Genomic DNA, 22,067 nt, shown 5'->3' on the forward strand with positions numbered 1-22,067 from the left:
CTGCTGGAGAGCAGAGCAGAGGCTAGAGTGGTGGCAGCACGAAGGATAGAGACTGAGGCGGCTGCAGGGGTAGAGGGGCCCAGATACAGAGACCGGCCTGCTGCGTGCTGACTCGCTCTGAGTGGATAGAATTCTAGTGACTGACCTGCCGCCATGGAAATAAAGTTGGGTATAAATCCTTTCACCCCAAGAACATTCCATTGTCATGTTTTTGTCTCATTGAATCCATAGTGAACTTGTCAGGCGCTGAAACCCATTGCTGGCCTTCCAGTATGCTCACCTAAGGTGTCCCTAGAAGTTTTGACTGGTGGACTGGTCTTCTAAGATAACCTTTGATCCTCACATTCACTCCTTTTTATCCTGCTGCAGAGTGTAAGAGTACAGCCTCAGGCTGACGCAGGGGCCTAGGAACTATTATTAAAGTCCCCACGAATGCCAGGCATTGTACTCTCTTCACTCTGAGACTGCTGGGTGGTGGTGATTTTTGGACTTAGTGGTTTTCACTCTATGTGGATGAGAAGAGGCAGCCCGCAGGAACCTGCAGCCTCATGTTTGTCCTGACGTGAACGTGTACAGACTTAACAAACATTGAATGCCTATTATGCACAGGACAGTGCTGAGCCTAACAGAAGTCACTCTGAACAAGCTCCGTGTGGTCTCTGATCTCAGAGAACTTACAGGAAAGAGGAAGAGAACACCCTAGTAAACAATTCTCAAAAGCCCTGTAATGTAGGAAGTAAAAATTTCTGACTTCCACTTGGATGTAGAAAACTGGTAGGCATTGCTGCCAACCTTAGCAAGAAGAAAAGGCTGCATAATTGACAAAAACGTAACTTTCTCGAATCCCTCAGAGAGCTGATGCCACGGGCAACTAACAAGACAGAAAGCTAGGGAAAAAAAGATGGACAGGAGCACTTGCTCGCCTGTAACTTTGGAGGAAGACAGTGCCGTCAGACACACCGGGGGCTGGTAGAGGATAGAGAGAGAGGTGAGGGTAGAGAATCTGGAAGGCTCAGACACAAGGGGCATCCTCATGCACCTGTGGGCTCTTCTCAGACCCCCACCAGCCACTCATGAGGAAGACTGGGGACAGAACCAGAGAAGGAAGCAAGCCTCCCTCCTCTGCCAAATCTGCAAGTGCACCAAATACACATTCTATCTTCCAAGTTACAACAAAGGACATTTTTGCCAATGGTTCCCCTAGGACACAATCATATAGCCTATTTCTGATCTCTAGTAACAATTTCCTCACCATGTGTACAGCCACTTTCTCCACCCCCTTTCAGATGCTTTATTACTGCCAAGTTCCAAAGTCAATGACACATCTTAAGTTTTTGTTACGGCAGCACCCCATCTCTTATGTGCTCACAATTCTATGAGCCAGCAATTTCAGCTGAACTCAGCTGGGAAGTTCTTCTGATTCAGTCACTCATGCAGCTTCAGTCACTTAGTGGCTTGCTTGGGATGAGATGATCTAAGATGGACTCACCCACATGCCCAGCACTTGGTCCTGACGATCCCTCTGTTCATGAGCTCTCTCATTTTAGGCTGGTCCAGGCTTCTTCGCACTTGGCTCTCGAGAATCTAACCACAGCTACAGGAGGGCCTGTAGTTTTTCAATCCTCTGCTACTGTCATGTTTGACAATGATCCACTTGGCAACAAAAGTCATGTGATCATGCTTATCTTCAAGGGGAAGAGAAATTAACTCACCTCTTGATAGGAATAGCAAAGTCACATTGAAAAGAGCTACACATAGAAAAATGAGAGAAATTATTGTGGCAACAACCTACCACATTATTCACCAAAAAAAGCAAATTAAGACACGAGAAACCTCTTACCAACTAATTTAGCAAATGTTAAATAGACTGACAAAAGAGCTACACATAGAAAAATGAGAGAAATTATTGTGGCAACAACCTACCACATTATTCACCAAAAAAGGCAAATTAAGACACGAGAAACCTCTTACCAACTAATTTAGCAAATGTTAAATAGACTGACATTGGCATGTATTGTCAGGATGTGAAGTAAATGAAACTTACACTCATTGATGATGGAAATATAAACTGTCTCAACCATTGTAGAAAACTGGCAATATCTGTGAAAGCTAAAAATATGCCTACCCAGTGACCCAGCAATTCGAAGGAGGATTTGAGGTTTATACAAAAGAAATTCACAGTAACTTGCTCAAAAACATTCACCATGGCTTTATTTATAATAGCAAAACCTGGGAAGCACCCAAATTTCCCTGATCAGAATGGAATTTTTAAATTGTGGTGTATCCAAAAAATGGACTATTACACAGCAATTTTTTGAAAGAAGATACTGCGACAAAGATAAATCTCATGATACCTTACCGAGAAAAACAGATACAAGAGAACATACTGTGTGGTTCCATTTCTGTGATGAAGACAAATAAATTTATGGTGATAGAAGTCAGAATACTGGTTACCTCTGGGGGTGGGACTTCCTGACTGAGGTAGGGCCCAAGGAAACCTTCTGGGGAGATAAAATATTTTATACCTTGACATGGGTGGTATAGACATACCTAAAATTCACCAAGGTGTGCACTAAGACTGACAAACTTTCACGTAAGTTATACTTCCCATAAAAGAATTGAAAACACAAAAACAGGATCCTGTGGCAACAAATAAAATGGGGAACAGACAGAACAAGTGAACAAAAACAGAAACAGACTCAAACCCAGAGCGGACTGGCAGTTGCCATAGGGCAAGGGGGGGGGCATGGGTGAAATAGGTGAAGAGGATAAAGAGGAGCGAACTTCCAAATACAAAATAAGCAAGTCATGGGGATGAAAAGTACAGCATAGGGTATGAAGGCAGTAATATCGTAATATCTTTGTATGGTGACAGATGGTAACTACACTTATGGTGAGCATTTACCAATGTATATGATCGTCAAATCACTAGACTGTACATCTAAAACCAATATAAGGTTGTATATCAACTATATTTCTTTTTTTTTTTTAATTTTTAATGGAGAATAGGTCCTGGGTTGAAACACAGTGGAGGGAGCATGTATCTTAGAACCAGATTCTGTCACTTACCATCTGCATGAACTTGGTTAAGTCACCTCAACAGTCTCCTTATCTGTTAATTGGGAATAATAATAGCATCTACCTCAAAGGGTCACAGTGGGAACTAAATAACTTAAAAGATGCAACCTTTACAGTAGTAGCTACTATCTAATAGAGAAGGCTTTAAATAATTATTTGCTGTTATGATGATGAATGGCTGAATAGTCATCACTAGGAAAAAAGATGGCCAAAGAATAAAAAGAACAATTTTCTAGAAACATTTAAAATGTCAAATCTTTTCACTTAATTCCATTGTTTCAAAATATAAAAATTAAAAAATTGTTACAAGATTTATTCAGCAATCCACAATCATGTGGGAGAGTTTAATGTAGCTAGCTCCCTCAGTATGTCGCAGATCAAAGCATGCTGTGGGCTGAATATGTGTCCCCCGGAATTCACATGCTGAAGCCTTACCCCCAAAGTGATGGTATCAGGAAGTGGGGCCTTTGGGAAGTGATGAGGTCGTGGGAGTGGGGCCCTGATGAAAGGGATTGGTGCCCTCATAAAAGAAACCCCGAGAGCTCTCCTGCTCCCTTTCTGACACGTGAGGACACAGTAAGAGAGGCATCTATGAACCATGAAGGGGTCTCACCTGACATCAAATCTGCCAGCACCTAGATCTGGACTTCCAGCCTCCAGAACTGTGAGAACTAAATTTCTGTGGTTTATAAGCCACCCAGTCTTTGGTATTTCTGTTATAGCAGCCTGAACTAAGACAGAGATCAATACTTACAGATGTGTATAAGATTTTCAAACATAAATACAACTTGATCTAGTGGACATACATAAAATACAATGCATTGATTTCAACCACCCATGAAGCACTTATAAAAACTGACCATATATTAAGTAGATCATCCCTGCCTTCTCCTTCTCCCAACAAAAAAGGCCATGTGCTAGGAAGAAGTACATCTTTTTTATGTAACAGGATGTGCAGAAATACACTCCAGGGCTGGTACAACGACACAAAGATACCAACTGGGGAAGCAGGATGGTTGTAATTTCTGGCCACACTCTCTTTAGCCTATAGTTTTTACCCTCTTGGTCACAGGATGGCTGCTCAACCACCGACATCTTTGACAAAAGGCAATCTGAATGCAGGGAGCTGGATGAATGTTCTTTTGTATCATCTTTTTCAGGATTCACACCACCCAATGAATTCTACTTATAATGACCAGGATTGGGGAACATGGCCTCCCTGGCTGCAAGGACTGGGAGATGGAGGTTTTTAATAGTACACATTACCAATCTGAACAGAAAACCTAGGCTCTTTTGTAAGGAAGAAAGGGTATTTTGATAGTCAACTAGCAGGATATGACATACTGGACCTAAAAACAAATCTCAACAAATACCTAAGATTTATTAACATAAAGACCACAAACTCTGCTCACAAGGTAATTAAATTAGAAACCAACAACAGGCAATGGGAAAAAAAAACTTAGACTTGCAGGAACCTTCCAGAATGATAGAAATGAGGTTTTGCTTACATAGGCATAAGTACATATCAGTCAAACTCACCCAACTGTACACCTAAGATTTATGCATTTCACTATAAGTAATTATACCTCCATAAAAATATATCCACATAGTTTTTTTTAAAAATCTAGTTACAAATAACCCATGGGTCAAAGAATAAGTATAATGAAAACTCATACAACCAAAATGAAACATTATACATTAAAACATGATGTAGCTAAAGGAGTACTACAAGAGATGATTATAGGCCCGCATGTTTTATTTTTACAACTTGGAAGTTAATCAGCAAGGGGCCCACTGTATTGATGAGATAATGATAAAGGAAGGGCACCATTCCTAACATTTTCTCTCCTGGCATGAATCCTTTTATGCACAGTAAGTGAATAACTGTGCCTGAAGGCTTTCTCACACTCATTACATTCATAGGGCTTCCCCGCAGTGTGGGTTCGCATATGTACGGTGAGGTGTGAAGACTGACCAAAGGCTCGCCCACATTCCTGACACACGTAGGGCTTCTTGCCGGTATGAATCCTCGAGTGTTTTCTGAGGGAGGAAGGCTCACTAAAGGCCCGCCCACATTCCTGGCACGCATAGGGCTTCTCTCCAGTGTGAGTTCGCATGTGACTCTTGAGGGTTGAGAGACGGCTTAGGACCTGCCCACAGGTAGCGCATTCATAAAGCTTCTCCCCTGTGTGTATCCTCTTGTGTACCTTCAGGTGGGTGCTCGTCCGGAAGGGCTTCCCACACTGGTTACACTCGTAGGGTTTCTCTCTGGTGTGAGTCCTCAGGTGTGTCTTCAGCGACGAGTGTTCCCTGAAGGCTTTCCCACACTGACTGCAGTCAAAGGGCTTCTCTCCTGTGTGAGTCCTCACATGACTCCTCAGAGAGGACGACTGATTAAAAGCTTTCCCACAATCCTCACACTGGTAGGGCTTCTCACCCGTGTGGTTCCTCTGGTGCAAAATCAGGTTAAAGTTCCTCGTGAAGGTTTTCCCACACTGAGTACATTCAAAAGGTTTCTCTCCAGTGTGAGTTCGCATGTGCCGCCGCAGATTTGAGGAATACTTGAAGGCTTGCTGGCATTCTTGACATTCAAAGCATTTCTCTGCAGTGTGAGTCTTCTCATGCCTGATGAGGTTTGAGCTGTACTGGAAGGACTTTTCACATTTGTTACACATGTAGGTTTTATCACTGCTATGGATTTTCTTGGGCATGATTAGGTGAGAGGTCTGGAAGAAGAGTTTTCTATTCTCTTCGTATCCATAGGGGTCTTCACCAGCATGAATTCTCTGATAGTGAAAAAGTGGCTTGGTGTTGTCAAAGGGTTTCCTGAGTTCACTATATTTGTAGAGTTTTTCCCCAGTCTGAGGTTTCTCCTGTTAAGTGAGGAAAATTTGAAGACCAAAGGCTTTATTATATTCATAGTCTCCCCAAGTGAGCTGTGTGTAGGAAAAAGGCATTTTTACAGCCGAAGCTTTAGTGGGTCTATACCATTTCCACCCAGAGTTTTGTCAAGTAGACACCCTGCCACAAAGAGCTCTTTCTTATTACTTTCACAGGGCTTCTTATATTCAGGCATTTTCTGAAGTTTTTAAGGCTAAATTAAGTTTCAAACACTTGGTATCTGCTTACATTTATGAAAATGGTTGCTTGTGGGGACTCAAAAGACATATGTCTTGAGTTTCTTGAGTTTCTCCCAATTCATGACATTCACAGTCTCTCTCCCAAGAAACTGCTTTTTCCTGAGTGAGCACCACTTACTTTGAATCTCACTCTAGGCTTTATGCTGTCTTTCTAAACTATACCAACCCAAGACTTTTCATACACAGGATCAAGAATAATCCTGGTGTTACCTTACCCTTTTCATGCCAATGGATGGACTCTCCACAAAAATACCCTGGTTAGGAACTGGCTCCTGGGGTTGAAGTTGAGGTTCTGAAATGAATTAGGAGGGAATAATTTCAGATCATAGAGAAGGAAACTGGGGTCAAATTGACCAAAATCATAAGCAAGGCACATGTGGATTTCTTCTTTAAAAACTGGGCCTAAATATGAGAAGAAATTGTGAACAGGAGGAGTGTGCCAAAGAGTAAAGGAAAATTTTAAAGCATTCAGCTGTGTGAGGAACTTCATAATCACAGGATCAAGGGATGGAAATAGCAGATCATTTACTGGGAAAGGATTCTATGCAGGTTGGGACTGAGGTTGAGAGACCATTATTAGCAAGAATGTACAGTGGGGAGGAACTGGATAAAACATATACATAGAAAAGCTAAATGTGAAGAGAACAGATCGCGCTACGAAACCAAAGTAGTAGAGATAAAAAGGGAGGGAAAAAGGAAAGAAGGTGGAATTCACTAAAGCTCAAGCTTCTCCATCAGCGGCATTGAACATGTCTCCCTTACCATCAATTTCCAGATATAATACTCCTCTTACCGATCAGAGCTAGTGTTCCCCCCATCTGCCTGGTGCTCACCTGGATGGGCTCCTGGAAAGGTTCCTCCCGCGGCAGTCCACAGCTCTTTCCTTTGCTCCAAATGGAAAAACACACTGGGTTTGCCTAGTTGATCGCCTGTTTGTGGGAACAGATGCAGGGTGTGAGCACTATGCTTGCCATGAAGCCGGAGGCCATCTTCAGGGGTGCTGGGGACGGGAGCAACAGACTCAGAGGGCCTGAGTTCTGCTGGACGTGGTACTCTTTCTCTCAGGAACCAGAGTGCCGGCTTCCTCCCTGGGCCTCAAGAGACACTGGGAATCTCTGGCCCCCAAAACCCAAGACCTGACTCAGGGACGCACTTGGGAAGCCCAGAAGCAGCCGAGATCATTTCCATGGGGAAGCCACTAGACTATAAATGGGGTGAGAGCAGGATTTGTCTGTCTTTTCACCTTTTAGTTTCCCAAACCAGCACAGTTCTAGGAGCCCACAGTTGTCAAGAGAGTAGGTGGATGAAGTGACAAGGCCGGCCTTACCCACAGAGACCAGGTTCCTGTAGTTGTCTAGCATCACATCTTGATACAGTCTCCTCTGGGCAGAGTCTAGAAACATCCATTCTTCTTGGGTAAACAACACAACCACATCTGCAAAGGTGACTGGCTCCTAAAACAAACGCCCATCCCAGCTCAGCCAGGGGCTGCCCCTGCCAATACTCAAGAGGATGGTGGGGGGCTGGCAGACCTGGGGATGGGAGACCCCTTGCAGAGGATTTTTAGATGGGGTTCTGAGGCCTCCCAGAATCTGCCCTTCAGCTCAAGCCTCAGAACTATAACTCTTCCCTATCTACCTTCCCCTCTAAGTGACAGCATCCTGAGGTATGGCATCAAAGGACATGGCTTGGTGACAGGGCTTAGCTACTGACAGCTAGTCAGCAGACCCCAGCAGCTTTACTCCCCTCCAGCCCCTCCAGCTCAGGGTCTGGCAGACCTGAGCATGGTGCAGCAAGACAGAAATGTTCGGCAATGATAACTGTTTGCTCTGGGAGACAGTGAAGACAATGAGACAAGGACAGCCCATATCTCACTGTCTTCCCTTCTGACACACAACAGAACAAGACACTCAACAGCCTGAGGAAGGGCTGAATGAGGGGGTGCCACTGTTGCGGGGCTGTTCCCCAGCACTACAAGAAGCCCCATGCCTGGAGACCAGCCCTGTGGGGTCAAGAAGCTCCAAGCCAGGGGAAGAGGACAAGGGGACTAAGCAAGAACCAAAAGCAATAGGGACTTCTTACTTACCTGCAGGCAGGTGGGCAGCACCCCAGGAACCATGGCTACTGCCTCTGTGCTCTCCTCCTGGAGCCAGGTGGAGTTCCAAGCAGGCAGAGCTGCAGAAGAGGGGTGCCATGAGGCCTAGGACCCAGGGCTGCCCACTCTGATTGTGGGTGACCACATGTGCACATACTCAGGGGGACACAGGCATTGACACAGAGACATGCACACACTTGCATGCACACACTCCTGCTTAGGCAAACACAAGTACACATGCGTGCATAGACTCACACACACACACAAACACAAAAAACATGCACATGCACACACAGACAAGCACACATGCACACACAGACAAGGACACAAACAAAAATACACAGACACAGGGACAAAAGTACAGCACAGAGAATGTAGAGAATATAGTCAATTCTGTAACATCTTTCTATGTTGAGAGTAACTACAGTAGGGATGAGGATTTAATAATGTATATAACTGTCAATCACTAGGTTGTATACTTGAAACCAATATTGTGTATCAACTATACTTCAGTAAAAGGATGTCAAAAAAAGAGAAATACAGAGACAAACATACACACACATTTTCTCCATTCCGAATCTGTGGAGCCACCATCTCAATTCACCAACAGACTCTGAAATTTCCATGTGCCCCCCACCACCCACTACTACCCCTTGACTCAGCTCGTCAGCTTTTCCTCCCAGGCTGCTCAGCCCCTTCCTCAGCAGGGCCAGTAGCACCCCAGGACTTACCACAAGTTGGGCACAGAGAAAACTGCCCCCAACCCATGAGGCTGCCTGCAAGAAGGAAACATCCTTTGCTGCCTTGCCTTCAAACCCACAGCACCCCTTCATCCATTCCAGGTGAGCAAGTGACTGCGGACAATCCCTTGTCTCCCTGAACCCTCACCTCCCTTGACAGGACCTTTTCCCTCAGTCATTAAACCTGAACCCAAAAAGAAATACACATAATAAAAATAAAAATAAAATAAAATGCATGATTAAAAAAAAAACTGAACCACATCCAATCCCAGGCCCTCTGTATTCATCTGGGCCTGCTGTAACAAAGTACCACAAACTGAGGGTCTGAATAGATAATGGATTCTCTCTCAGTTCTGGAGGCCTGAAGTCCAAGGTCAAGGTGTCAGCAAGGCTATGCTCCCTCTGAGACTCTGGGTGGAATCCCTCCTGCCCCTTCCTGGTGGTGACTGTCCGGAATCCTGGAGTTCTTCTGCTTGCAGCAGTGTCCTGCCAACTTTGCCTCCGTCATCACATGGCTGTCTGCTTCCATGTGTCCCAGCCTTCACATGTCACCAGTCCTACCGGAGGAGGGCCTACCCCTTGTGACCTCATCGTGATGGCAGCTGCAAAGGCTCTCTTTCAAAGTAAGGTCACATTCACAGGTACCGGCATTAGGAATTCAACATTAACTTTTTTGGGTGCCACAATTCAAACCATAATCCTCTGCTTTGCTACTCAATTTGTTCCCCACCACAGGCAATCAATCCTCCTAGCCTCCCACCCACTTCCTATCACCATCACTCCAAGGGCAGGCACCTCGCTAGCCTCACAGTGACCTCCATCCACGGTGGGAATCCAGTTGAGGTGTTTGGTCATCCAGGCCCTCCACGGTGAAGCCTAGGCTTCAGTGAGCATGCCCCTACCCCCTCGGCCTCCTGTACAAGGCCCTTGTCCATCACACGCTAGCTCTGGGCATCAATTTCCAGCTGTACCTGACAGGACCCAAACCCCCTGGCTGACTCAGCAGAACTCCAGACCCATATACCCAAACCCTCAGCCCCAGTGTCCCCACCCGTCTGCTTGGGGGCCATGAAGAAAGTATCCAAAAGGAGCTTGAAGCAGAGCTGCTCTCCCAGCAGGCAAAGAATGGAGCTTCCAGCCACAGAGGATCCTTCTCAGGCCTTGAACTTGCCTGGGACCCATGACCCCTCTATTTTCTGTCTCTTTGGCAGAGGGAATGTCTGTCCTGTACCTGGCCCGCCATTGTATTAGGGAAGCAGAGAACTTGTTTTCTGGTTTCACAGGTTCACACACGGGGAGGAATTTTGTTCCTGGGATGGACCACACACACCCCATGTCTCACCCACACCTAATTTAGACAATTTATGAGTTTAAGGACTTTTTGAGTTGATAAGACTTAGATGATTTGGGGACTTTGAGCTGATACTGGAAAGGTTAAACTTTGGGGGTGTCAGTATTATGGGAAGGACAAGAATGGCAGGGGGCAGAGGGTAGACTTTTATAGGTTAAATGGTGTCCCCCAAAATCACGAAGTCTAGCCCTGGTACCTCAGAATGTGACCTTCCTCAGAAATAAGAGTTTTTGCAGCTATAACTAAAAGAAGTTACAGTGGAGTAGCCCAGTATGACTGGTGTCCTAGGAAGAGGAGGGACTCAGAAACAGGGACAATGCAGCCAGAGACTGGAATGACGCGGCACAAGCCAAGGACCACCAAGGACTGCCAGCAGCTGCCACCGGAACCCAGGAGGGGAGCCAGTGAGGATCCTCCCCTACCCATGTCACAGGAGGCGTGGCCCTGCCAACCCCTGCAGAAGGTCAGACTTGTGGCCTCAGAACTGAACACATTTCGATAGTTGCATGCCCCCAACCTCCCTCCGCCAAAAAAAATCTATGCTCATGGCCTTCTCAAAGCCTATCGTTACAGTGTCTCTATCTCGGAAGTGAGATCCCTGCCTCGGATGAGAAATCCCACCCCTCCCGACACTCTGAAGACCCCCAATAATTAGTTTTTTTAAATCAGTACTGACGCCTCTACATGGACACCCCCCTGCCACCAGCCCCGCCCACCACCCCTTTCTCCTGCGCTGTCCCTGCTGTGGCTTATGCCACATGGCCCCTCCCTTTTGGACACTTAAATGTTGCTCACCTGGAAGGTCTCTCCTCCCTAAAGACTTCTTTTCTCTAAAAGGGTGCTCAGTCTTTCGTCACGGCCCTACCTATTTGGAACCAGATAGTTACTTGCCCCATGAGGTGACTGTTTTCTGTCACCCTCACTGGGTGGGAAGCTTCAGACCAGCCCTGGACCCTTTTTGTTTTCACTACACCACTCCCCACACTGTGCCTGGCACACGAATGCTCCAGGGGCTCTGGCAAGGGAACGCTTGCACGGCCTACCCGTTAGCTCAGCCAGCCTCCTGCACGTGTCTTAGATCAGTTCACACCTTCCAACCGTGTAGAAGAGAGTCAACACAGCAGGCCTGATTGCTCTCAGCAAGGCCTGGGGGCAAGGCTGGCTCCTGGCTGGGGGCTGGCATTTCAGGAGGGTTCCTACCACCCTAACCAGTAAGAGGAGCTCGCTCTGTTTAAAACATTCATGTGAATGATGTGTTCATGCTGAATGTCTATTATCCATCTGGGAGTCTGGAATTTAAGTACATGCTGGGCAAACAGTGGCCAGGTGATCAGCCCTGAGTGAAAACCCTGGCTGCTGAGTCTCATGAGCCTCCACGGGGGACCACATTCCACATGTGCTGTCACCATTTAATGGTGGGGTAATTAAGCGTGTCCCATGTGACTCCCCAGGAGGAGGCCTCTGGAAGTGCATGCCTGGATTCCTCCAGCCGTCCCCTGTCCCCTTGTGAGCCAGTGGCTTTGCTGGGCAGGCCCTGCCTGTAATACTTCATGGCCATGAGTACGCTGTGCTGAGTTCTGAGCCCTCCTGGCGAATCACCAAACCTGGGAGTGGTCTTGGGACACCTGCCACGCCTACTCCACACTCACCGCCAGGGACGGACCACCCCCGGTCTATGCCCCGCTGCCTCCCTCCACCACAAGACGGCAGACTGGAGCGCTCAGGACTGAGGTCCAGAGTATTCCATCAGCGCCTTACCCAGAAGGCTTACCAAAAACAGACAGAAGAGCACCTCACGGCATAACCTAAGAAGTGGTTCCCGTCGATGATACAACACAGATTCCAAATGCAAGACTGGATGATGTTGTTAAGAAACAAAGTTTATTGTTCTTACTGGGAGGCCAAGATGGAAGGAAAACAGATGCCTTGTAATGAAAACTAAGATGTTATTTGTCCTCCAGAATTAACTTTTCCCCCAGCTTCTCAGGAGATAAGACTTGTTTTAACTGAGATTTCTTTAAATGGTTAAGTGACATAAGGAATGTTTAAAATGAAAAATTATTTTAATCACTTTTTAAAATCTCAATTAAAATATACACTATTTATAGTCAATGCAATTGCAATCTTCAGCATCAACATTCCTGTGAAGAATTTAACCTTGCCCAGGATGAGAGCTGTTCTTTCTGATATCTGAGTGGGGCTGTTCTTTTTTTTTACAGAAAGATCAGAGATGAAAAAAAAAAAAAAAAAATGGAGTCCCAGCCCATGATCCTCAGAAAGGACCTTTCCCCTGGAATACATAGGCAGTAGGAGATGGCTGTATGCGCTCTCTCCATATGACGCGGGGCAACGCCTGCAGTCAGAGGAAAGGAAAACGGGACCCAAGATTCAACACAGGAAAGAGAGGCCCTCGGGGGCGGTACCATCCAGCACTCACTCACCAGACTGCCCAACTGTCCACGGGTCGGGGAGGCCCCGCACAGGTACGGGCCTCCGAATCTGCACAGCTGCCTTCAGCCCCTGCACAGAGTGACAGGAACAAATTAGAGCCACACAGCCAACGGGATCCACACACAGCTGTTTACCCTGGCTGCACTTGTGTGACTGGCCATGCTACGGGGATAATCTGAGGAAAGGGGCGTGCCATTTGCCTTGTCCAGATTAGCCCAGTTCTTAAATTGAGAGCTAGTCACCATAGAGAATTTCAACTCCAACACAGGATGGAGGGAAGAGGCCTGGGTGGTAGAGGCACCCTCTGAACAGCCTCCAGCAGCCAGAGCAGAGGCAACGGCTGGCCAGCAGGCTGAGGCCTGGAGAGATGGGGTAGAGGTGGACAGTGTGAATGGGGGTGGTTAGGAAATTAACTCCCCAGTGGAAGCCCTGTTGTAGGAAAAAGGATTTCAACTCTCCTCTGCTGGTAGCTGCTAACTTGCATTTCTGACCTTGTGTCCAGGGTGGGGTCCAGTGGAAACAGGAGCCTGTCAGGAGCAATTCCTGGGGGCCCAGGACCTAATGGTGGCTCTAAGCACTGTGGGGACAACAGGGAGAGGAGGAGTGGTCAGAGGTAGGTCATATATTGAGGACGAACTCATAGGACTTGATGGGAGATGGGAAGTAAGCGTGGCAGGTGACAGGCAGGGGCAGCTGATGGGCAGGGGCAGGTGGGAGGAGGCCCCCTGCCCTCAGAGCACGGCTCAAAGTCCACCTTAAAGTGGCCTTCTCTGATACTCTCTCCATCACAACAGGGAAGCACATGGCCCTTAAGCAAGAGCTCAGTCCCAGCCTGGACACTCTACAGAAAGCCCTTGGGCCCTAGGACCTGCTCATTCCTATAGGCTTTCTGATGCCCTGGAGGAAGAAAGGCAGGCCCCAGCCTGAGTGCTAGCCCCTCCCCCAGGACGGCTCTGGGCCTGCCACCACCTGGGCACAGTCACCTTCAACTCAGAGATGCTTGGGCCTGTTGGCAGTTTCTACCAGGAGCTAAGCCTAGGCCTCCTGCAGGTTCCCAGTTCCTAACAGCTGGCCCTAGATTCTCCCTCCCCTCTTGCCTCCCTGTTCACAGAACTCCCAAACCCCATGCCTTCCTGGCTGGGGCTGCAGCCCTCATAGCGAACCACCTCCCAGGCTTACTGTGCATCCAGAAGACCAAGGCGACTCCTGGAGAGCTGGCTGGGCCTCAGGAAATAAAGGTGTACCCCTCTCTCCCATCTTGGGCCTGCTCTGCATCTTCAGGTCCAGCCCCAGCCCCTAGGGAAAGGCATAGAGGGTGCTGAGCAGGGTAGAGGCAGCACTTAAGACTGTTTCCGCCCTGCAAAACCGTTGGTTTTGAGGGCATGCCATCAAAAGGTGGGGTACACAGGTCTGGCTGTTTCAGACCTAGCAACTCCCCCTACTCCACTGTGGGTGCCAGCCACCAATGAAGGTATCCCAGGACTGATACCTTCAAAGATGAACCTGACCCGTTTCTGGCTGCAGGGGACCCTGGCTGGAAATTAGGCCACCAGCCCTCAGAGGCATGGTGAGATGTTTAGTTACATCTACTGGGCTAGCATCTGATGCTCTGAGGCCAACACTATCTAGGACACAGGTGCTGGGGTGCAGAATGAGGAAGCCCAGAGACCTCATTGGCTCTGGGACCAACAGGCCTAGCCTGGGGCAAAGCTGGGCTCTATCTGTCCCTCCATCCAAACCCTAACCTTCGAAATCTGCAAGAACAGGAACCCACACCTTGGAAGCTCCCATGCTTTGCGGAGGCAAGAACTCAGGACCAAAGTGGGGACAGCGGGGCTCCATGTGTATTATATACTGTAATGTTCCTACTGGTTCTGAAGTCGTTTCCACGTTTTGAAAAGGGATTCTTCCTAGTGGGGAGTCTCAATTTGTCTCCTAAGAGGTGAGGGACCCCCAACAACTTTCCCACATTCTTGGCAATCAGGATGGCCCCTGCCGTCTTGCAGGTTCTCTTGTTCAGGTCCAGGTTATAGTTCCCCCAGAAGCCATTCCCACCACAGCTAAATTGTGGGAGCCTTCTCCCCAGGTGGAGTTTGCTCCTGGACGGGGACGGGTGATGACGGAAAGCTCGCCCACATCCGTGCCACAGCTAAGGAGGCACGCTGCCAGCATTTTCAGAGATGCACCTTGTTTAGACAGATCGAGTCCTTCCAGGACATTGCAGGCTTCACCATGAGGCTTTCTCAATTCGCAACTTCCATGGGACTTCTCGAAATAGGTAACATTCCTGAAGACTGTCGAGGAGTAAATCATACTGTACACATTGACGTCTGAGTCACACTGATGGAAATGTTAACTTGGGCAAAGCTTCTAGGAAGAAAGAGTCTTGGGCAACAGGAGGAGCCTGCCCAAATTTATGAGTCATAGACACTCCCTTCAGACACTGTGGCAATGTCCTAAGGAAATGCCCCAAATGGATCCCTGGCTCTGGTGAGCATCTCCAACTCAGGAATTCCTTACTGCTTCTATGAGAGGGAACAAGGGACGATCCCCAACAAATCTTACCACATGCGTATTATAGGATGAATTTTCCTCCAAAATATCCTGCGCAGGGGTAGATGCTTTGAGTTTAAGTTGAGATTCCCAGTCTAAAATGAAATGAAGAAAAAAATTAACATCTTTCAGAAACAGAAGTATGATATTGACCATATAGGTGACCCTTGAACTTCAATGGAGGAGCTAGGGGCACTGACACCCCGCCACCCCATGCTGTGGGAAATCCACGTGTAACTCCTGACTCCCTAAAAACTTAACCAGAATAGCCTACCATTGACCAGAAGCCTTACTGATAACATAAAGTTGATTAACACATATTTTGCATTTTGTGTATTATATACCATAATCTCACAATAAAGTCAGAGAAAAGAAAATGTTTTTTCAAATTGTTGCATATCTCCAATTTTCCAACATAATTTGTTGAAAAGCATCTGTGTTCAGATCCATGTTGTTCAAGGGTCAACTGTATACATCCACATAAACATACATACTAGACATATGTATATATATGCACATATATATGTGCATAAACATATACCATGCTTTTTTTTAAAGTATCAACCCTAAACTTGGGGTGATACTGAAAGTCAAGAGGCATTAGTGAGCAAAGGAAGACTCTCCAGCGGGCTGTGTGTGGGATTCGGCAATGATAGGACCAGGGGAACACAAGAGGCCATCTCTTGGCCAAAGAGGCTCCAGGGATTGAAGACTGATGTTGCCAGAGAGTGAGTGTTATCAGAGAAACATGTAAGAAGCAAGTAGACAAGAAATAGACAGACAAATGTTCAATTTAAACAGCAATTGGACAGTAACTGTGGGTAAAAGGTGGCAACATCAGAACCCTCATCCACTGCTGGTGGGAATGTAAAATGGTGCGCCTGTTCGAGAAAGCACTTTGGCAGTTCCTCAAAAAGCTACATAAATGACCCAGCAACTCCACTCCTAAATATAAACCCAGGAGAACTGAAAACATGTCCACATAAAAATCTTGTGAATGTTCATAGCAGCATTATTCACAATAGCCAAAAGTGGAAGCAACCCAAATGTCCATCAACAGGTGAACTGTTAAGCAAAATGTGGCCCATCCAGACTCAGTGCAGTATTACCCAGCTATAAAAAGGAACGAAGCCCTGGCATGGCACGTGGATGAACCCTGACATTATGCTAAGTGAAAGCCAGACACAAAGGCCACATGTTGTATGATTTCATTTCTACGAAGTGTCCAGAACAGGCAAATCCAGAGACAGAAAGCAGGTTCCTAGTTGCCAGGGGCTGGGAGAGGGAGATGGGGAGTGTCAGCTAATGGGGACAGGTTTCCTCTGGGGTGAGGAAATGTTCTGGAACTAGATGGAGGTGGTGAGTGAATAGACTAAAAACCACTGAATTGTGTTCACCTTTAAAAGGGTGAGTTTTACGGTATATAAATATCTGGATTTTTAAAAAAGAGAGATTGGAACAGATCTTTTCCTGAGCCCAAAGATATAAAGTATGAGTGGAGAGCTAGAGAGTGAAAACAGAAGGCAGGCTGAAGGAATTCACTTGAGAAAGCTCACCCCAAACAGCCTTGTTTCCCCTCCAAACACAGGGCCTTTCGTAGGCTCCAGGCCTGTGCAACCCAGCGCACTGCCCTGCACTCACCCACACACGGGGCACAGGGTACCCCTCCTTCTGTCACCCTCAGCTCTTCTCTTGACCCCGCCTGGGAGGCCAGACTGGGTATGCATGGGGACGTCCCTGTACCTGGGCACAGACACATATGCCCAGGGAGGAGGACCTGCAGAAGAAAACAAACTTGGCTCTGGCCCACCCAGCTGCCACTAGCAGGCTTCAGCCCCATGCTGGTCATGCACCACGGGAAGCAATTTCTAATGAACGCATGAAGCTCTCTCAAGCACCCTCCTATCTGCCCACAGGGCTAACGTGCTCTCAGCCCCTGAAGCCTGGGCCAAGCTCCACCAAACTCATGCAGATCCTACGGACAGAATAAAGTCAGCACAACTTTACAGATGAAGCTGGCACCCTGCAGAAGCCAGTAACTGGGAAACCCCACGAAGGCCACCCTGAATCTTTCAAAGGCCCACGAGCGGGCACTTAGGAAGCATCTGGCACCCGTGTCCAGGGAGGGTGGGCCTGGTGCCAGCCTTCCCCCTGGGGGCCAGGGTCTTGCAGTTGTCCAAGATCATGTATCTGCACGGGCTCCTCCACGTGCCGTGCAGCAATGCTCACTCCTGGATGAGCCCCACTGCCACATCCTCCAGAGTGACTGATTCCTACAACAGCATGCAGGTTCTTACTAAATGAGCCCTGATATGCAGTCAGACTCCAGAATTAGGTTCCAGGGGTCTCCGTGGGGACCCTCCTCCCAAACCAGTTCCCTCTGGAGGTCATGAACTGAAAGAGGTCATGGGTCCCCTGGGGGAGGATAGAAAATATTCTACATTTCCCCCCCTCCTTCTCTTCCTCTGTTGGGGTGGCCAGGAGAGAAGGGACAGGGCCCAGAGTACATAATTACCCCCCACAACCATCCCGACTCCTCCAATCCCTTCACCATGACACCAGCACCAGGGTTCACAGTCTCAGAAGGTGTCCTCCCTGCAATGAAAGAGCGAGGCAGGAAGCAGAGGACCAAGCAGGGCTCTGGTCCAGGTAATTCCACTGTCGTGGGCCTCCAGCAGGGCAGCCAATCAAAACACCTTCTACTTTTCTTCCATCACCCTTAACGAGTTGTGATTTTTATATTTATTTGTTTAGACAATCTTGCCTCTCCAGCTACAACGTAAACTCTCCAAGTACAGCTCTGTGTCCACTCTTTTCAGGACTGCAAATTCTGCCACTGGCACAGCACTGACGCATACTAAGTAGTTTATACACTAGCGTTTGCGAAACTTTTTCTGTAAAAGGCCAGATAGTGAATATCTTAGGATTTGTAAGCAATACGGCCTCTGCAGCAACTCTTTATTGTTACAGCACAAAAACAGCAACAGACAACACGTAAACAAGTGTGTTCCGATAAAACATTACTTATGGAAACCAGAATTGGGTCTGATTTGGCCCACGAGGCACACTTTGCCAACCACACTTTGCCAACCCCTGCTCTATGCCATGCAGGAGAATACATAAATCACCAAACTCCTTCCATTCTACCTCCTATACGCCTTCCAACATTCCTTTTCCAATTGCACAGTCATCAAGCCCCAGCTGCCATCATCTACATCCTGAACTTATTCAAGCTCCTCTGCATTCATTCTTGTCCATCCTAAACTCTATGCTCAATCCAGAAACTGGTGCTCTAGCTAAACCACAATCAAAATCATGCCACTCCCCTACTGAAAACTGTGATTCAGCAGCTTCCCAGTGGCCTTAAAATAAGGCCCAAAGTTTACCATGACCTTCAGGGTCCTGCCTTCTCCAAACTGGCTAATCCATTCTGAACTCTTTGAGCTTTCCAACTTTTTCAGCTCCTGGAACACACCACACTTAGCCTGTCTGAGGCATTGTGCATGTAACTTGAGGGGTGGGGGTAGCGGCAGCCTAGGACAAATAACCTTTGAAGCCAAAATCAGTCAAAGGGAGAAATAATGTGGGAGAAACCCATTCTTGCTTATAAGTTCTGCTTGCCCATGTCTCTCATGACCTGGCTGCAAGAAGGGACCCAACCCAACCTCTCCAGCCCAGATATGCCTTCAACTCCCCTGACTCTTGTAATAACCTATCAATATGGAGATGCACTAAGGCCAGGCAAGAAATTCCGGAAATATTGCGATTTTACCCACAGTATATCAGAATATTCTCTCTCCTCCGCACTCCTACTCCACAGCCGACCCCTTGTAAAGCTACATACAACTGATCTTTTGTGTTGACACATTTGTCCCTTTTAAGATGTTTTTCCTGACATTCTCCCCAAGGTCTCCTGTTCCATGCTTGCATGTCACCCTTGTGATCCACTTAAAAATCCATCCTCCCAGCTAGAGTAAAACCTCAGCAGGGTCAAGTACTATCTGTTTTGCTAGTACTATGTCCCCCTTGTATGGGTCCCATTCCATCAAGGCCACCCCCCAATGAAAATGTGCCAAACAATCAACACTCCCCAAGAGTTCACTACAGCTGGCCTACAAAGGTACCTGCCTGCACACCCAGACACACAAAACAGCATAATACCACAAAAAATCACATATAAAAATGACTTCAAAGGCCTGTTTACGCACTAGATTTCAGATTTCTTAAACAAGCAGCATTCATTCTTTCTAAAAAGACATGGTGGACATATATTCCTTTTGAAGACAAACACAGCTCACTCATAAAATTGAAATCTGATGTGTAATTTTACTCCAGAATTATTTTTTTCCTCATTTCTCAGAAGAAGTGAGCTTTAACCTTTATTTAAAAGAAAAAAAAAGAAATCCTATTTATGGCCACCTCAATTTAAGTTCCCAGTACCAACAAAGCTATGCCATCTTTTTCCTGCACTGCCATATTTTAAGCCTTGTGATTAAGGCTTCAGGTAATGGCTGGAGCCTTCCTGAAAAGAACAGAATAGTCTTACTTTTCCTTGATGGTAAGACATGATGTAATTGAGAAATGGCTTTTCTTCAGACACCCTCCCTGTCCCGGTGAAAATGAAACATACAAAGTAAAAGCCACAAATTAAAAGCTCTTTTCAATGACGGGAAGAAAAGGAAGAGAGAGGAAAAGAAAAGAGAAAGGAAAAAGTAAAGAAAAGTTAACAGGTCCTAAGCTAAGGAACTGCAAATCCTCACCCACCAAAAACAAATCTCGTCATCTAAGTCATCCCTTTATAGAGGGTACATTTCACTCCTTAAATTCACTTGACAAGCCATTCAAATCAACTGGCACATGTAGACTCTGCCCTAACCCTCCAGTTACAGAGCTAGATAATATGAAATGTCCTGTGAAATACAACGTGAGTCACTAACACTTATCTTGCCTACGGGAGATAGCTGGCTAGGGCCCTACAAATCAGGGGAGAACGGGTAGGGGCGAGCTGGTGTCACCACACCCCTGAGCTGCGGGACCCGGCCTGCACTTCCCGATTTCCCTTCCCGTGCTGGGATGACGATCCTGTGTGCACGGCTGGGGCCGGGGTGGGGGGCGTACCTGAGCGCGTGGGGTCGTGGTCGGGGCCGGGGGGTGTCAGTCCCATCCGCCCGGATATGGGTACGGGAGGGCGAAAGACTGGCTGGAGCGGGGAGGTGACAGTACTGCCGGCCCGGACGAGGGTACCGGAGGGCGAGGGACCGGTCGGGGCGGTTGTGGGGCGTCCAGCTGAGAGGCCGAGCTGTGCGGGCTGGGTCCCGGCCCTACGGCCGCTGCGAGAAGGGCGCACCCCGGCGCCGGCGGCTGTCCCGGGCCCTCCGGCTCCTCCCAGCGCCCGCCGAGCCTCCCCGCCCTCCGGAGGGGCCGAGCTGCACCTACAGACCCGCAGCAGACACTCCCACCGCAGCACGCCAGCGCTGATCAGCACAGCCGCCGCCAGCCGCCGCCGCCGCTGCCGCCGGCGCGCGCCTCCACGTCCGGTTTCGGGGCCGCTGGGAGCGGAAGTGGCCGTGGCTCCGGCTCGCGGGAACCGGAGGCGCTTCACGCAGCGGCGGATATTTTAACTCCTTCTTATCCAGTCTCGGAGGAAGAATTCTAGCTTCCCTCCCGTGGGGACAAGGTTAGGCTCCGGGGTCGGGCGCACCGTGCTGACCCGGCGAGAGTGTCGGAGGTGGGGCCTATCCCCGCGGGTTTGGGCTGGGGGCGGGGCTTGCATCCCTGGGGGGTTTGGGGCGGGGCCTCACTGGCACGCCGAGATGCTCAATATTTAATTTCCCTTCACCCTTTATTTCCCCAGCCCCTCCCTTTCTCCTTTGATTTAACCCATTCCCCCACAAAAACATACCCATAGGTAAGATTTATTTTTCAGGCTTTCTAATTTCCCCTAAAAATAGGATTATATATTTTATTTCTTCAACTTGCCTTTCTAAACATCTGTCTGTGTTGACAGTAACTACACTAGTTTGGGTGAGCATTTAATAATGTAGATAACTGTTGAATAACTATGCCGTATAAGTGAAACCAATATAATATTGTATATCAACTGTACTTCAATTGAAAACATCAAAATAAAAGCAAAAGAACTATTGTATCAAGCACATGTGCCTGTTATTTCTTTTAATAAATACCAAGACAGCATCAGTTGATTGCTGCACGCTAAATGTTGGGTTACAAAGCGCCTTCCTGCTAGGGCCTTCCAAGGGGAAGATTGTAGGCAAAATCTGGAGAGATGAGGTTGATCCATTTTATTAATGAAATGAATTCCAACACGTTGTAGTACATGCTACATTAGCAGAATAAAAAAAAACTAATAAGATGTGGAGAACAAATTAAGAAATTTGGCGTGGTTGAAAGTGAGTTCTTGAAGGATGAACATGAAGTCATCGGGAATAGTTAGTAGGAAACCTCCCAAGTAGGCGTGTAATGGGAGCAAAAACACAGGCATGGGGAAATACATGTTCCAGGAACACTACGTAATATGTTATGGCTAGAGATTTACCGTGTGTGTGTGCGTGTTAGTGTCACAAAAATGGAAAAATAGATCAAAAAACATAACAAAACAGAGCTCAGAACCTGACTCGGGCATATATGTGTCCAAGTAT

General features: G+C 47.5%; 1 protein-coding gene across 9 annotated transcripts; it reads right to left on the reverse strand.

The window, feature by feature from the left end:
* Positions 1 to 2,194: 2,194 nt before the first annotated feature.
* ZNF333 (zinc finger protein 333) lies at positions 2,195 to 21,142 on the reverse strand. Of its 9 annotated transcripts, none has more exons than XM_017655186.3 (10): positions 20,527 to 21,142; positions 17,050 to 17,185; positions 15,421 to 15,503; positions 14,035 to 14,151; positions 12,846 to 12,924; positions 8,305 to 8,393; positions 7,546 to 7,672; positions 7,052 to 7,147; positions 6,434 to 6,510; positions 2,195 to 5,951 (listed from the first exon to the last, which is right to left on the reverse strand). In XM_017655186.3, the coding sequence occupies exons 2-10, from the start codon at positions 17,165 to 17,167 to the stop codon at positions 4,854 to 4,856; spliced, it is 1,884 nt and encodes a 627-aa protein (XP_017510675.3). In that variant the 5' UTR covers positions 17,168 to 17,185; positions 20,527 to 21,142; the 3' UTR covers positions 2,195 to 4,853. The 9 variants fall into 9 exon arrangements, with proteins under 9 accessions (XP_017510675.3, XP_073076148.1, XP_036874720.2 ...); XM_073220047.1 differs by having other exon boundaries at positions 20,849 to 20,865; XM_037018825.2 differs by having other exon boundaries at positions 20,845 to 20,863.
* Positions 21,143 to 22,067: the final 925 nt, after the last annotated feature.

This window comes from Manis javanica, chromosome 13 (assembly GCF_040802235.1).
Source record: "Manis javanica isolate MJ-LG chromosome 13, MJ_LKY, whole genome shotgun sequence".
NCBI classification, from domain to species: domain Eukaryota; kingdom Metazoa; phylum Chordata; class Mammalia; order Pholidota; family Manidae; genus Manis; species Manis javanica.